This window comes from Aulonocara stuartgranti, assembly GCF_965226115.1.
Source record: "Aulonocara stuartgranti genome assembly, chromosome: 6".
Taxonomy (NCBI): domain Eukaryota; kingdom Metazoa; phylum Chordata; class Actinopteri; order Cichliformes; family Cichlidae; genus Aulonocara; species Aulonocara stuartgranti.
The window spans coordinates 14483040-14498382 of NC_138944.1; the positions used below are offsets into that span (position 1 = coordinate 14483040).

Consider the following 15343-nt stretch of genomic DNA (forward strand, 5'->3'; position numbering starts at 1 on the left):
GCCAGGATCTTCGTTAGGTCTAATGGATGTAAAGGATGTCTAGTTTTTTTGGAAGGAGTGTAGATTTTTTTTTTTTTTTTTTACTTTATTCACTTTGGAGGAGGTAGTTGCACTACTGTTCAATTGTCATACACTTCTCAGAAAAATGCTTTTGAAAAATGCTTTTACTGATGTCAACGGGGCGGATAAAGGAAAGATAGAAAGAAAGCAAAGAAAGCAGGTTTGTGTAGAAATAAACGTCACAGTCCTGAACGCGAACATAAAATAGTACCACAGCTAATACGAATGAAAAACGCGCATTGATACAAATGTTATCCGTCCCGTCTGACCTCGTTTCCGTCTCGGTAGACAGACTTTTGTCTGCCGGCATTTTCTTTTTATTTCGCCGGTGCGCTTTCAGCTCGTAGATTTTTTTCGCCTGTTTTATAGGCCGGCAGCTGATATTTCTTCTTATCCCATTTTTTTCACTGCAGTCTACAACACAATGCCAGGTTTTTCAGACAGAGATCGTGGCAGAGACCGAGGGTAAGTGTGGGTTTCCTTAATATTAGCAAAAAATGCCAAGTGTAGCATTCGGCCGTTGGCTGCAGCGTTGTCTTACGTATCAAAACAAATGTCACTGCGAGGGTTTCGTGGTTTATTGTCGCCTTTCTGTTAGTAAGTAAAGGCGTGTATTAGAATGTACGCTTGTTTCTATGCGGGCGGCGCCCTGTCAGTGTAATGTAATCCATTTCCTTGCCGTTTGGAGATAAAATGGCAGCGAACGGCGGCTCCGTGTCGGCGTTTGCACGTCAGCCTTCCCGTTACCGGAGCATGTGACGCAGAAGTGTCTTCTCTTGAGAGTGCAAGATTTATGTCGCTGAGGCCCAATTTATTACTAAAGAGTCGTTTTCTGTCACCGGAGGCAAAACGAAACCTCATAACAGCCCCGTTTAACCGTGTATTAACCGCGTCACGTCAGGCTCGGTGATGTGACATGTTATTGTTTATGCGGAAGCGGTATTCAAAGATGGCTCCGCATAAGCGGTTTGAACCTGTTCAGTCTGTACAGCATTCATAGTTGTATATGGGTTTTTAATGTTAGTAAACCTGGTGTTGTATACATATACTACAATAACATAAAGTTAAATATATACATATAATGTGGGACTGTTTATGAAACATTTTAATTACAATTTTTTTGTCATTATTTAGCGTTTGTTTTGGTTAAATGTACTTGTGAAATTACTGCAAAAGGCAAGTTATAGGCAGTTTCTCGGAAAATGACAATTAAATAAATGCCCATTTTTAAAAAAAAAAAAAAAAAAGGAAAAAAAAAGCAGAACGGCAAAGGATTGAATTAAGCGGAAAGAACATAGAATATACTGAAAAGATGCAGCCTGGAGCTTTAGCCTATTCAGTACTAGGTTTCATCAAAAACGAAAGCTACAATGAATAAATATTCCTAAATAAAAAACATATATATATATATATATACATAAGTAAAAGCCATCGTTTCATAAAGATGATAATTACAGTTTCAAGTTTTATTTGCATAACACATTTTAAACCAAAGGACTTTAAAATTAAAATATTTTTTAAATGGTTTATGTGAGAGAGACAATCTTAACTGCTTTATCTAATTTTTTTTTAAAGTAAATTTCATATGTAATTATTAGCCTGTTATACGTATGCATTTGACATAACAGCTTCTTGTTGTTTGTTGGTTTCTGGTTGTCCTGACCACGCCTGTCTAAAAGATTAGTTTATTGACAGTTAAGGGTGTAGTTCTTAAATTTCTGCCATGCCCTACTTAAAAAGCTGAATTGTTCATATACCAATTTTTAAAATCAATTATTAAGTATTTAAAAAAGGGATCTAAATCTTATTTTGTTTAAATAGAGGTGCAATCATTAGATCGTAAGGTGGCATCTGGAAAAGTTTGTTTGTTTTTCCAAAGCACTGTATGTGATCTCCTTCGGCAAAAAGTCTGTCTTTGTTTGTTTGTTTTTACGCTGTCTGATTATTTAAGTTAAAAAAGTATATTATAATAATCTAAATTACACCATAAATACCAAAATGAGCTTAAAAAAATAACTTGTATTTCACAGTGCCAGTTTGTATTCTTTGGCTCTGGCTAAAACCTCTAAAAAAAAGAAAGTGAAAGTGAAAAAATTCAACCTACAAATGTTTGGTCCTAAACTTGTATTTATTCCATTTAATGAATTTCTTTGCTGTCATTTATTTCATCTATGGGTACTTTTTGGTGAATGCTGTTATTTTCAAAAACAAAATACAAAGCATATCTTCGATCATATCACTTTTCCGTTTTCCCGAAATTCCACAGGTGCTGATTTTCTGTAAAGTAAATATTTAAGTTTTACAAACTAAGTGGGCACAAATACCCTCTTCTTCCAGTAAATAAATACATGGAAAATGGATATAATAGAAAGATTGTGTTTTGTGTAACAAATGCCTTTATATTTATTTTACAAAGGCTGTTTCCTTATAGTGCTATAAAACTGTGGAGACAGGAAATACATCTAGCGCTGCGATTGAAGAAATTGACCAAACAGGCGAAAACCTCAGCAGTGATGCTGCGATTAACTTCATTCATAGCTTAAGCCAACCTGAAAAAGTCTAGACTGCAGTTATTTAAACAATTGCAGTGTTTCATTTTGCATCCTTAAGAATATTTCTATAGGAATGGCTGAGCAGTTAATTGTTATTTTAACAAAAGGGTACTTTGTTTTCTTTTTTTTTTTTTTTATACGTGGCATCTTTTTTTCTTTTTCTTTTTTTTTCACAAGAAGATATGGCGGTGGGCCTCCTCGTTTTGGTGGTGGTGGAGGAGGCAATAGGGGTGGACCTCCTCCTGGAAAGTTCGGCAACCCTGGTGAGAGGCTGCGAAAGAAGCACTGGAACCTCGATGAGCTTCCCAAGTTTCAAAAGAACTTCTACCAGGAGCACCCAGATGTCACCCGCAGACCACTTGTAAGGCCTGATTTTGCATAATTTTCTCTATTTTTTTTTTAACTAGGAAAAAAAAAACATAAAATGTAAAGCTCTTAAAATTATACATGATTTCAGTGGGTATTGCTGCTTTAATGTGAACTTGTGTCTTTTTATTTCTTTTTGGAATTCCAGCAAGAGGTCGAACAGTACCGAAGAAGCAAAGAAGTGACGGTTAAAGGCAGAGATTGCCCCAAACCGATCGTAAAGTTCCACGAAGCTGCATTTCCAAGTGAGTACAAATTCATGCTGCTTAAATAATTAAGAACTGCCTGCCTGCTCTATTACCCTATGCTGATATTTCAACTTGCAGCTACTAAACTTGCATGTCTTGCTTCCTCAGGCTACGTTATGGATGTAATTGTCAAACAAAATTGGACTGAACCAACTCCAATCCAGTCTCAGGGGTGGCCCGTAGCCCTGAGTGGCAAAGACATGGTTGGAATCGCTCAGACTGGCTCTGGGAAGACCCTTGCAGTAAGTGTTATACAGTTAGATTTTTTTTTTTTTAAACCATTTCAGCCAAGATGGGGAATAAAATTAATGGTGCTATGTGGTTACTTTTGCTTTCCAAAGCATTTGAAAACATAATACAGTATAGAATTTTTTGCAGCATGATTGGCTAAATTCACCAAAGAGAAAAACATAATAAATTCTTTATTCTGTCATTTTGTATTATTTAGTACAGCCATTTAAGGCAAGGTAACCTTACTGCACCACTCACTAGGCAAAATTGAAAAAAAAATGTGTATAACACTGTTGATATTTTTTAAGGTGACAACAGTGAGTGTATACAAGTTTAAGAGTGGCTCCGTTGAGACTGACCAGATGCTATGAGTTGTAAAATATCCATTTTGGACAAAATGTTTTGAGTTAAAACTAGGTCTGGGCGATATGGCCTAAAATGCATATTGCGGTATAATTTGAAGCAGGTGCAGTAACGATATATTTCGCGATATATTCTTTTCTTCTGTATAACATATTTTCCACACTATAAGGCACACTTAAAATCCTTTAATTTTCTCAAAAATCGAGAGTGTGCCTTATGTATGAATTCTGGTTGTGCTTACTGACCTCGAACCGAAATTTGTTAAAAAATGTTTTAGTATAACTTTGGTAAGCTGCACTATACGGCTGCCGTAGTGAGGAGCTTCGTGGAGTAATCTGGATCCAAAACTCCGTCCCCTTCAGGTCCCAAAGTCAAACGAACACTGAGAGTTAAAAACGGTCTAAATTCTTTCATCTTTAATAAAATCATCAGCATTGCTGCTTTATCGGGTGTAACAATTAAATTTAACATCCATGAAAACAGAAGTTATTAAATTTAAAGGAGTTACAAGTTAACAGGAAGTTAGCTCGCTAGTTTACACCTAAACATGACATAGCATGTTCTGACTGAGAGATTTTTGAAACTAATTAAAATGCACAGCTCTGCTACCACTTCCAATATAAATGAAGACAGAAAACTAAACAGCAGTGGCGTTTGCAGGGTTACTGAAGTTGGACTAACTGGTATATAATGTTGTGCTACGTGATTGCTAGCGACACAGCTATGTTAGCATAACATTAGCACAGTGAAGCTGGAGGATGAACGCCAACTTTTTTTCCACTCGATAAAAGTTAACGTGAGGGATTCTGGTGGTCAGGGACAAATGCAATCGCATAGCAGGATGCTATACACGGGCCAAACTTCAGTCAGGAGAACAACTGAGATTATTCATCCACAATACGAGGTTAGTTATTAATATACTGCAACAATATGGGAATAGAACAGCTGCGAGAGAATTCAACATTAATGAATCAATGTTACGGAAGTGGAGGAAGCGCAGTTTTTGGCTTTCCCCATATTTCAAAAGTGCTTTATCTCTTTGCTATGACTGTCGCCCGCCATAATTTGCAGATGATAATGGTTTCGACCAAAACAGGCGCAGCTTGATGACATCATCAACATGCGATAGAGCGATGGAGTCAAAATCTCTATCGTTGGCCAAATTTATATCGTGTCTATCGTATATTGTTTATATCGCCCACCCTTAGTTAAAACCATGTTAACACTGCTGTCTTTTGTAAGAAATTCACAGCACTGATGTTATGGAGATATGGCAGACAACTCTTTATTCTTTCAAAACACTGATGTTACACTGTTATGTTAATAGTTGCATTACTTGCAAGATTCACTCCTTTTCGTCCTTTTTAGTACCTTCTGCCTGCAATTGTGCACATCCAACACCAGCCATTCTTGGAGCATGGAGATGGGCCTATTGTAAGTAAAAAATATATTCATGTTGTCTGTGTAAATATACAAATCTTGCTGTGTAAAACAGCCAATTCCATCCTTTTGACTGCCATTTTGAAATCTGAAAATCTTTCCTCCTTTGTGTTTTCAGTGATTCATTTATATATCTTGATGCCTTTTTACATCCTCATAGCCTCTGCAGTCTTTTAGTTTTTTCCATCTATTGACAAGGCACAAGTTTGACTTTAAAATGAAAAAATATTTATATTAAATATTTACATTTTAATTCAAACAGAAAATAATAAAAAAAAATACATTTTCTTCCATTTATGACTTTTTGCTGCCCATCTACAGTACTTTCAAGACCCACACTTTTTGATATTTAATCTATAAACATGTGTCATCCATATTTGTTGTCATGTGGAAGAACAGCTGAAATGTTCAGACTTAAAAAGAATGTAAATCGTTTTTTTAGTGCTTGGTGCTGGCACCAACCCGTGAGCTGGCCCAGCAGGTGCAGCAAGTGGCGGCTGAATATGGCAGGGCCTCCCGTCTGAAGAGCACCTGCATCTATGGCGGGGCGCCCAAAGGGCCCCAAATCAGGGACCTTGAAAGAGGTATATATTCTTTAAAGTTTTTGTTTAAGGATTACAGTTTAATTGTATTGGTTTTAAGTTTAAAAACGCTATTTTCTCGGTTTTTGTTTAAGGTGTTGAGATTTGCATCGCCACTCCGGGTCGTCTCATTGATTTCCTGGAGTGCGGTAAGACTAATTTGCGTCGTTGCACCTATCTGGTGCTGGACGAAGCTGACCGCATGCTGGACATGGGGTTTGAACCTCAGATCCGCAAAATAGTGGACCAAATTCGGGTAGGTTGTTTCTGCTTTTGCTTTGCAGACAGTTAACATTATATTTCTAAGAATCTGTGTCAAAACAGGTTTTCATGCCACAAAGATGGCAGCTATTTTAGTGGTTTCTTATGATACGTAATTTGCATAGTCTTTTAAGGGCAAGGGCCTCAAAAATTTGATGAAGACCTAGAACTGAACCAGAATACATCAAGTAAACCTGTGTTGGTAAAATTTATTTTTTTCTGTTTTTTTTTTGTTTGTTTGTTTGTTTGTTTGTTTTTCTCTACCAGCCAGACCGTCAGACCCTGATGTGGAGCGCCACCTGGCCTAAGGAAGTTCGTCAGCTGGCCGAGGACTTCCTGAAGGACTATGTCCAGATCAATATTGGAGCACTGCAGCTCAGTGCCAATCATAACATCCTGCAGATAGTTGATGTTTGCAATGACCTTGAGAAGGAGGACAAGTGAGTAAATGCTTTATACCACCCTTAACGAGTGCTTAAACATGAAAATCCATGTTCTATATTTAATTATGTACTGTAGATAAAGAAAAATGTCTTATTAAATCTAAAATGGCTCTAATCCTGTTGTGTTCATACCATCTTCATAGTATTTTACTTTAACCATTTAGACACAAAACGTAAATTTACGTGCTTTAAATTGGTAGAGAACTTTATTCAGCTAGTAGATGAATAATGAGTAGACTTTCTCTGTTGTCTGCTCTCTGTAAGACTGATCCGTTTGCTGGAAGAGATCATGAGTGAAAAGGAGAACAAGACCATTATTTTTGTGGAGACCAAAAGACGTTGTGATGAGCTCACCAGGAGGATGAGGAGAGATGGGTAAGGAGTCCATATCCTTAATTTTTTTTTTAATCGTATTTACAGTAGGGCTGTGCGATATGACCAAAATCTCATATCCCTATATTAAGACATCTATCGTCCGATAACGATATAAATCACAAAAATGTAACATTTTCTGTAAATTCTGTGAATCTTGGGCAGCTCGACTTGCGTGAAATGTTTCCAGCTGGGCGTCGCGTACCTGGAGTCGAGTGCATGAAACTACATTTTTAGACATAGGTTGTAACGGCCGCCGTTTTCTTTGTGAGTACTTATTACACGGCGTGCTGCGGGAAAAAGCCTGTTCTAATGTTTGAGTCTAAGGTTTTGAAAAGTCTCAACAGGATCTTGAGCTTTATTGTGAAAGGTTTATGTGGAACATAAACAAGCAGACACGCGATGGTTTTAACGTCGTTGTTGCTAACGACAATGCATAAAAACAAGCGCTTGTCCGTCTGTAGTGTGGTTATATTAAATATAAGAGAAAGAGAGAACTTTAAGAAATTAATATAGCCACTACAGTGACCATCAAAACGATGGAAAAATATTGCCGTAAAGAGTTTATTTTGCGACACCACGAAACAAACGATAGCGTAAAATGAAACGATAGACGTTTTAATATCGTCATCAGATATATATCGTTATATCGAACAGCCCTAATTTACAGTCAAGTTCAGCAAATATTTGAAGCAACATGTGTCACATTTGCTGTAAATATACATGCAGGTTTTGACCCAGAAACACATAAAATTAAAGTTACTTTAGATAAAGGTTCATATTAACTGCCTAAGTAAGAGCCTATAGGCATTTCAAGATTGCTGCAACACATGCTCCTCAGTGGACTGACAGTGGACTAATCTAGGCTGACTGTGTGTGTGTGTGCGTGTGTGTGTGTGAGACAGGTGGCCTGCAATGGGAATCCATGGAGACAAGAGCCAACAGGAGAGAGACTGGGTCCTTAACGGTAAGATATATGATTTTGTGTTAATAAAATGGATCTGGGTTTTAATATTGAAACAATCATTGTTACTCTATATTTTACTCAATTTAGTCCCTTTCCTTCCAGAATTCAGATATGGCAAAGCGCCAATTCTCATTGCTACAGATGTGGCCTCCCGTGGCTTAGGTCAGTATGGCATTGAATAGTACTACTTTATTATCAGTGTTACACTTATTTTAAAGAAAGTGCTTTTGCTTTCTTTAACTTTTCTATGCATTTTCTGAGTTTTTCTCACCTTAAGGTGGAGTCTTTGTGGCAGGCGCTAGGCATGACAGTCCCAGGCCTCGAGAGGGAGCAGGATGACATATTGGAATTGCTCAACTGGCTTGCCACCCAGTGGGCCTAGAGAGGTGAAAGCTCTTGTGTGCCAGTGATCTTCAAAAGGCTGTGTGGCTAAGCCTTTGTCTCTGATATGTTGTTGAAAAACGCTCACATCTGTTCTCTGTCCATGGATTTCACCTGACAAATGCCATCCAGCTGTTTCCAACTCAAACGTTAAAAAACAGAGATATGCTTGATGCTGTGACTTTTGCCTTGCATGCTGTTGTGTTAGAGAGCGCTGTATTGCAAGTCACTTGTTTGAGATTTGGAACAATTGTTACCTTTCAGAGCTTGTATCACATAGCATGGGTGTGAGCTTGTCAAAGCTTTCAGTTGTTTTCTTTTGCCGTCAAAGTGCTGGATTCCTTGAAAATGGAGAGAGCAGTTTGAAATCATGTCTCTGAAAATTGAGGAGACCTGGCACATGTGTTTAGGGGGTAGTGGGAGCATCTAGTGAGTGGAAAAAGAGAGAGTCAGCTCAAACCAAAGTTCCTCCCTCGCCTGCGTTTTATAGTCATGTCGAGACCTGCCAACAAGAGACATTTTCTCAAGTGAACACTGGCTTCTTGGAAGATCTTGCCTTGATGATACTGATGAAGGGGGTGGGGGTGGTGGTAATTGTTCTGTGTTCGCTCAGGGGTCCCACAGGGTTCAATGTTTGGCTCTTTTTCATGGTTTTTGAAGCGGGCCCCTGTTTAAATTAGTACTCGGTCTATTTTGTCTTGGCAAGACGCGCAGTGCGGCCTTTAATAACAAGTTTCTTTTGAGAGTGTACTGGGAAAAGCCTGGACATGCAAAAATGTACCACTCAATGGTCCTATATTGGCACGAGGAGGCCCCAGTGCATATCGTGGCCCAACTGCGTAGAAGCTCCTGGATGTCACTTGACAATTTGTGGGGGATTTCGCTGCATTGGGAAAGGACTAGTGAATGCATACTCCTTAATGGTAAGACTTAAATTCATTTTTTTTTCTCCCTTGGTTAACAAAAGGGAGAGTCATGTCTTTTGATTATGGTAAGCAACTGGAGTGTGCATCGTTTCTCTCTTCCCACAGTAGTATTCCCATGGAGTAGACTTGTACGCAATTCTGATGTTTTAACGTGTTTCCTCCACAGGCTAACAGTCGCCTTTCTTCCCCAGCCTTCCCAGTTGCTAATTTTTCCCTTTGATCTGGCTGTTGTGGTGTGCAAAATCTTTTGTGGCCTCCTTGTTTTGTTTTGCCACACTGCAACACTTTCACAGATGTGGAGGATGTGAAATTTGTCATCAATTATGACTACCCTAACTCTTCCGAGGATTATATCCACCGCATTGGACGCACAGCCCGAAGTCAAAAAACGGGCACAGCCTACACCTTCTTCACCCCCAACAACATGAAACAAGCCAGTGACCTGATCTCTGTGCTCCGCGAGGCCAACCAGGCCATTAACCCCAAGCTGATCCAGATGGCAGAGGACAGAGGAGGTAAAATGTCATTCTTATTTACATTAGGATTTAAACGTGAGCTAGACTTACTGACGAGTAGATACTCAGTTTTTGTTATTGATCAGTGATGTTATTAGAGAGGCGATTTAAAGTGAACCAATTAGTCTTTTCCAAAAAATGAGATCCAAGTATCAGGAGTTAGTCTCTAAATAAAAGTTAAATGGTTTAGACTGCTGTAAACACTCAGTTTTCGTTGTTCATGGACCTATACAAGAGACGGATATGCCTAATATGGTTATTTCAGGCATACGCTGGGACAGCTTCGCCAACACCTTAAGTTTTCTCTCTAGCATCTGGTTGGCACGTCTCCATTTTAGTTCTTTTTGACATTTCAGCATCAAAAATAGGTGATCAAGAATATATTTATTGTAATTATTATAATTTTTATTTCATATTTGGCCATTTAAAACTCAGTTATACAACTGAAGGTTAGAAAGTTTTTTGTTTTTTTCTTTTCATATTTTTAATATATTGATTGTAATTGACTTCTCTCATTCTCTCTCTCACCCCACCTTCCGTCACGGGGCTGCACCTACAATTTGTGTGTGTGTTTGTGGATAAGAGAGAAGTGTTATATTCAAGGAAAAGCATAGTAGTTCCACCTTAAATGTTGATACAGCATACAGGTGTAGCTACTCCAGTACAGTCCAAGAATGGATATTAAGAAAGGAAAATAACCATGAAATGTTGCTTATTATAATGTTCAAATCTGATTTTTTGGGGGGAAAATAAACTGACTTCAAAGTAGAGCACTAGATTTTTATTATCCTTACTGAACTTTGCAATTCGTTCTTCTATCAGTTATTAGGTGTTTTTCCTTATATTTAGATCTAATAAAGTAATTGTACTTTTTAATTGTGACTTGTCCATCCATCCATCCATCTTCATCCGCTTTATCCGGGGCCGGGTCGCGGGGGCAGCAGCCTAAGCAAAGAGGCCCAGACCTCCCTCTCCCCAGCCACCTCCTCCAGCTTATCCGGGGGAATACCAAGGCGTTCCCAGGCCAGCCGAGAGATAATCTCTCCAGCGTGTCCTGGGTCTGCCCCGGGGCCTCCTCCCGGTGGGACATGCCTGGAACACCTCACCCAGGAGGCGCCCAGGGGGCATCCTTGTCAGATGCCCGAACCACCTCAGCTGGCTCCTTTCGATGTGGAGCAGCAGCTGCTCTACTCTGAGCCCCTCCCAGATGGCCGAACTTCTCACCCTATCTCTAAGGGAGAGGCCAGCCACCCTTCGGCGGAAGCTCATTTCTGCCGCTTGTATCCGCGATCTCGTTCTTTCGGTCACTACCCACAGCTCGTGGCCATAGGTGAGGGTAGGGACGTAGATCGACCGGTAAATTGAGAGCTTCACTTTTACACTCAGCTCCCTCTTCACCACGACGGACCGGTGCAGCGTCCGCATTACTGCAGCTGCAGCCCCAATCCGTCTGTCGATCTCCGGCTCCCTTCTCCCATCACTCGCGAACAAGACCCCGAGATACTTGAACTCCTCCACTTGGGGCAGGAACTCATCCCCCGACCCGGAGTGGGCACTCCACCCTTTTCCGGCTGAGAACCATGGCCTCAGATTTGGAGGTGCTGATCCTCATTCCCGCTGCTTCACACTCGGCTGCGAACCGTTCCAGTGCGAGCTGGAGGCCCTCACCCGATGAAGCCAACAGAACCACATCATCTGCAAAAATCAGAGATGAGATTCTGAGGCCACCAAAGCGAAAGCCCTCCGCCACTTGGCTGCGCCTAGAAATTCTGTCCATAAAAATTATGAACAGAACCGGAGACAAAGGGCAGCCCTGGCGGAGCCCATCACCCACCGGGAACGAGTCCGACTTATTGCCGGCAATGCGAACCAAGCTCTTGCAACGGTTGTATAGGGATCGAATGGCCCATAGCAATGGGCCAGACACCCCATATTCCCGCAACACCTCCCACAGGACACCCCGAGGGACACGCTCAAATGCCTTCTCCAAGTCCACAAAACACATGTAGACTGGTTGGGCAAACTCCCATGCACCCTCAAGTATCCTGGAGAGGATAAAGAGCTGGTCCAGTGTTCCGCGACCAGGACGAAAACCGCATTGTTCCTCCTGTATCCGAGGTTTGACTAACGGACGAACTCTTTCCAGCACCCTGGCATAGACTTTCCCAGGGAGGCTGAGGAGTGTGATCCCCCTGTAGTTGGAACACACCCTCCGGTCCCCCTTCTTAAAGATGGGGACCACCACCCCGGTCTGCCAGTCCACAGGTACTGCCCCTGATCTCCACGCAACATTGCAGAGGCGTGTCAACCAGGACAGCCCTACAACGTCCAGAGCCTTCAGGAACTCGGGGCGGACCTCATCAACACCAGGGGCTCTGTCACCAAGGAGTTGTTTAACTGCCTCAGTGACCTCGCCCCCGGAAATTGGCGGGTCATTCCCCTCATCCCCAGACTCTGCTTCCTCCTCGGAAGACGTGTCAGTGGGATTAAGGAGGTCCTCGAAGTATTCCTTCCACCGCCTGACAATTTTCTCAGTCGACGTCAGCAGCGCTCCGCCAGCACTATACACAGTGCAGGTAGAGCACCGCTTTCCCCTCCTGAGACGTCTGACGGTTTGCCAGAATCTCTTCGAGGCAGTCCGAAAGTCTTTTTCCATGGCCTCTCCGAACTCCTCCCACACCCGAGTTTTTGCTTCAGCCACTGCCCGAGCCGCATTCCGCTTGGCCTGTCGATACCTGTCGGCTGCCTCCGGAGTCCCACAGGCTAACCAAGCCCGATAGGACTCCTTCTTCAGCCTGGTGGCTCCCTTCACCTCTGGTGTCCACCATTTGGTTCGGGGATTACCACCACGGCAGGCACCAACCACCTTGCGGCCGCAGCTCAATGCAGCAGCTTCGGCAATGGAGACGCTGAACATGGTCCATTCGGACTCAATGTCCCCAGTCTCCCTCGGAATGCTGTTGAAGCTCTGCCGGAGGTGTGCGTTGAAGATCTCGCGGACTGGGGCCTCTGCTAGACGTTCCCAGCACACCCTCACTACGCGTTTAGGTGCACCAGGTCTGTCCAGCGTCCTCCCCCGCCACCTGATCCAACTCACCACCAGGTGGTGATCAGTTGACAGCTCAGCCCCTCTCTTTACCCGAGTGTCCAGAACATATGGTCGCAGGTCTGCTGATACGATTACAAAATCGATCATCGACCTACGGCCTAGAGCGTCCTGGTGCCACGTGCACTTATGGACACTCTTATGTTCGAACAGGGTGTTCGTTATGGCCAAACTGTGATTAGCACAGAAGTCCAATAACAAAGCACGGCTCGGGTTCGGATCAGGGAGGCCGTTCCTCCCAATCACGCCCCTCCAGGTGGAGCACCCTCCAGCACCCCCCCCAGGGACTCTAAGAAGGCTGGGTACTCTGAACTGCCACTCGGCGCATAAGCGCAGATGACAGTCAGGACCCGTTCCCCGACCCTAAGGCGCAGGGAACAAACCCTCTCGTCCACCGGGAAAAACCCCAATGTACCGGCAGCAAGCCATGGGGATATTAGAATACCCACCCCAGCCCGCCGCCTCTCACCAGGGGCAACTCCAGACTGAGACAGAGTCCAGCCCCTCTCCAGGAGACTGGTTCCAGAGCCCAAGCCATGCGTAGAGGTGAGCCCGACTATATCTAGCCAGTACCTCTCAACCTCACGCACTAACTCAGGCTCCTTCCCCACCAGAGAGGTGACATTCCATGTCCCTATTGCCAGTCTTGGCAGCCGGGGGTTACTCCGCCAGGGCCTCCGCTCCTGGCCGCCACCCGGCACACAATGCACCCGACCCCTATGGCGCCTCCTGCGGGTGGTGGGCCTGCGGGAGGATGGGCCCATGTCTCCTCTTCGGGCTGTGCCCGGCCGGGCCCCATGGACTAAGGCCCGGCCACCAGACGCTCGCCCTCGGGCACCCTCCCCGGGCCTGGCTCCAGGGCGGGGCCCCGGTAACCCTATCCCGGGCAGGGTAAACTGTTCCCTCGGTGTCCTTTTCATAAGGGTCTTATGAATCGCTCTTTGTCTGGTCCCTCACCCAGGGCCAGTTTGCCATGGGAGACCCTACCAGGGGGCAAAAGCCCCCAGACAACATAGCCCCTGGGATCCCTGGGACACACAAACCCCTCCACCACGATAAGGTAGCGATTCAAGGAGGGGAATTGTGACTTGTTTTGTTTGTTGTTGTTTTTTTTGTTGTTTTGGGGGGTTTTACGATCTCATAGCAGCCCTGATGCTGGTTTCTGTGTCTTGGTGCCACAGCCACGGTGTTTTAACCCACCCTTCCTTCTCTCTCCTTTGTCTCACACAGGTCGTGGAAGGGGGGGAAGAGGTGGCTACAAGGATGATCGCCGGGATAGGTATTCTGGGGGTGGGAGGAGTAACTTCAGTGGTAGTAGCTACAGGGACAGCGACAGAGGGTTTGGCAGTGGGCCGAAGAGCTCCTTTGGTGGCAGTAAGGCCCAAAATGGTGGCAACTATGGAGGCAATAGTGGTAACTCTAGTGGTAACTATGGTAGCAGCAATTACAGCAACAGCAATGGACAGGGTAATTTTGGCGCTCCTACAAACCAGGTGGGCGGCTTTGGTAACCAAAGCTTCCAGGGTCCCCCTCAGTTTGGGGGTATGCAGAGGGCCACTCAGAATGGTATGAACCACCCACCATTCCCATTCAACTCCCAGCCGCCGCCCCCACAGGCCCAGCAGCAGCCGCCACCACCACCAATGGTGCCCTACACCATGCCACCACCCTTCCCTCAGTAGATATGATATATGCACAATAAATGGAACCAACATGATTTTTGTTTCGTCCTGAAATCTTACAGTATGATGATCATTACTATTATTATTATTAATATTATTATCCTTTGTACTGTTTAACTTTGTTTTGCTTACAGCAGGGTTGGAATTATTCCGTAAACCCAGAGCATTACATGGAGTCATAAATACGTCTCCTATAGTGCAACCATGATTGCTGCACTTTTCCTTGACTATTTTTGGTTTTTTGTTTTGTTTGTTTGTTTTTTTTGTTACATTCCTCAGTAATTTATTTTTACTAGGTAATACAGTGTTTTCAGTTTGTGGTATGCCTAAAGTGATGTTATGGAGATCATCTATAAAAGGGGTGCGTGTGGCCCTTTTCAATAAAAATAAGAAAAGATGGTAACCTTGTGTGTCTGTGTTCTCTCTCTTTGGGGATTTTTGTGGGGGGTTTTTTTGTTTTTTTTGTTTTGTTTTTTTGGATGGTTGGGGGGGTAGATTTTGATACCTCTAAGTGGTGTTACAGGGAAGCTGGCGGAGCTCTGTTCTGCTGTTTTGGGGTTTTTTTTGTCAATTTTCACCCGTGTGTCCATCCATTTTTCTGTTGATTATCTGGGTCACTGGGACAACACGTAATGCAAAGCTTTAAACCTTTTGCCAACCTGCAGCTCTTTCTAGGGAACACCAAAGAGTTCCCGAGCCAGCTGAGAGATGCAGTCTTTCAAAAATATTCTGGCCCTACCTGCCTTTTTTGTTTGTTTGTTGTTGTTTTTTTGGGGGGGGGTGTATTATTATTATTATTATTATTTAATTATCGCAGAGAATGTCTATGGAAAGTAAAGTTTTATGGTG

The 15343-nt window shown here is 43.1% G+C and overlaps 1 protein-coding gene across 2 annotated transcripts; it reads left to right on the top strand.

Moving 5' to 3' along the window:
* The first annotated feature begins 295 nt into the window (after nucleotides 1–295).
* Nucleotides 296–14897, top strand: LOC309709161 (putative ATP-dependent RNA helicase DDX5). 2 transcript variants are annotated; one of them, XM_082537660.1, is made up of 13 exons: nucleotides 296–525; nucleotides 2790–2973; nucleotides 3127–3223; nucleotides 3335–3468; nucleotides 5189–5254; nucleotides 5703–5844; nucleotides 5937–6097; nucleotides 6370–6542; nucleotides 6810–6920; nucleotides 7823–7884; nucleotides 7987–8046; nucleotides 9485–9706; nucleotides 14043–14897. In XM_082537660.1, exons 1-13 carry the CDS (start codon nucleotides 485–487, stop codon nucleotides 14492–14494), a joined length of 1905 nt encoding a protein of 634 aa, XP_082393786.1. In that variant the 5' UTR covers nucleotides 296–484; the 3' UTR covers nucleotides 14495–14897. The 2 variants fall into 2 exon arrangements, with proteins under 2 accessions (XP_082393786.1, XP_082393787.1); XM_082537661.1 differs by having other exon boundaries at nucleotides 2793–2973.
* Nucleotides 14898–15343: the final 446 nt, after the last annotated feature.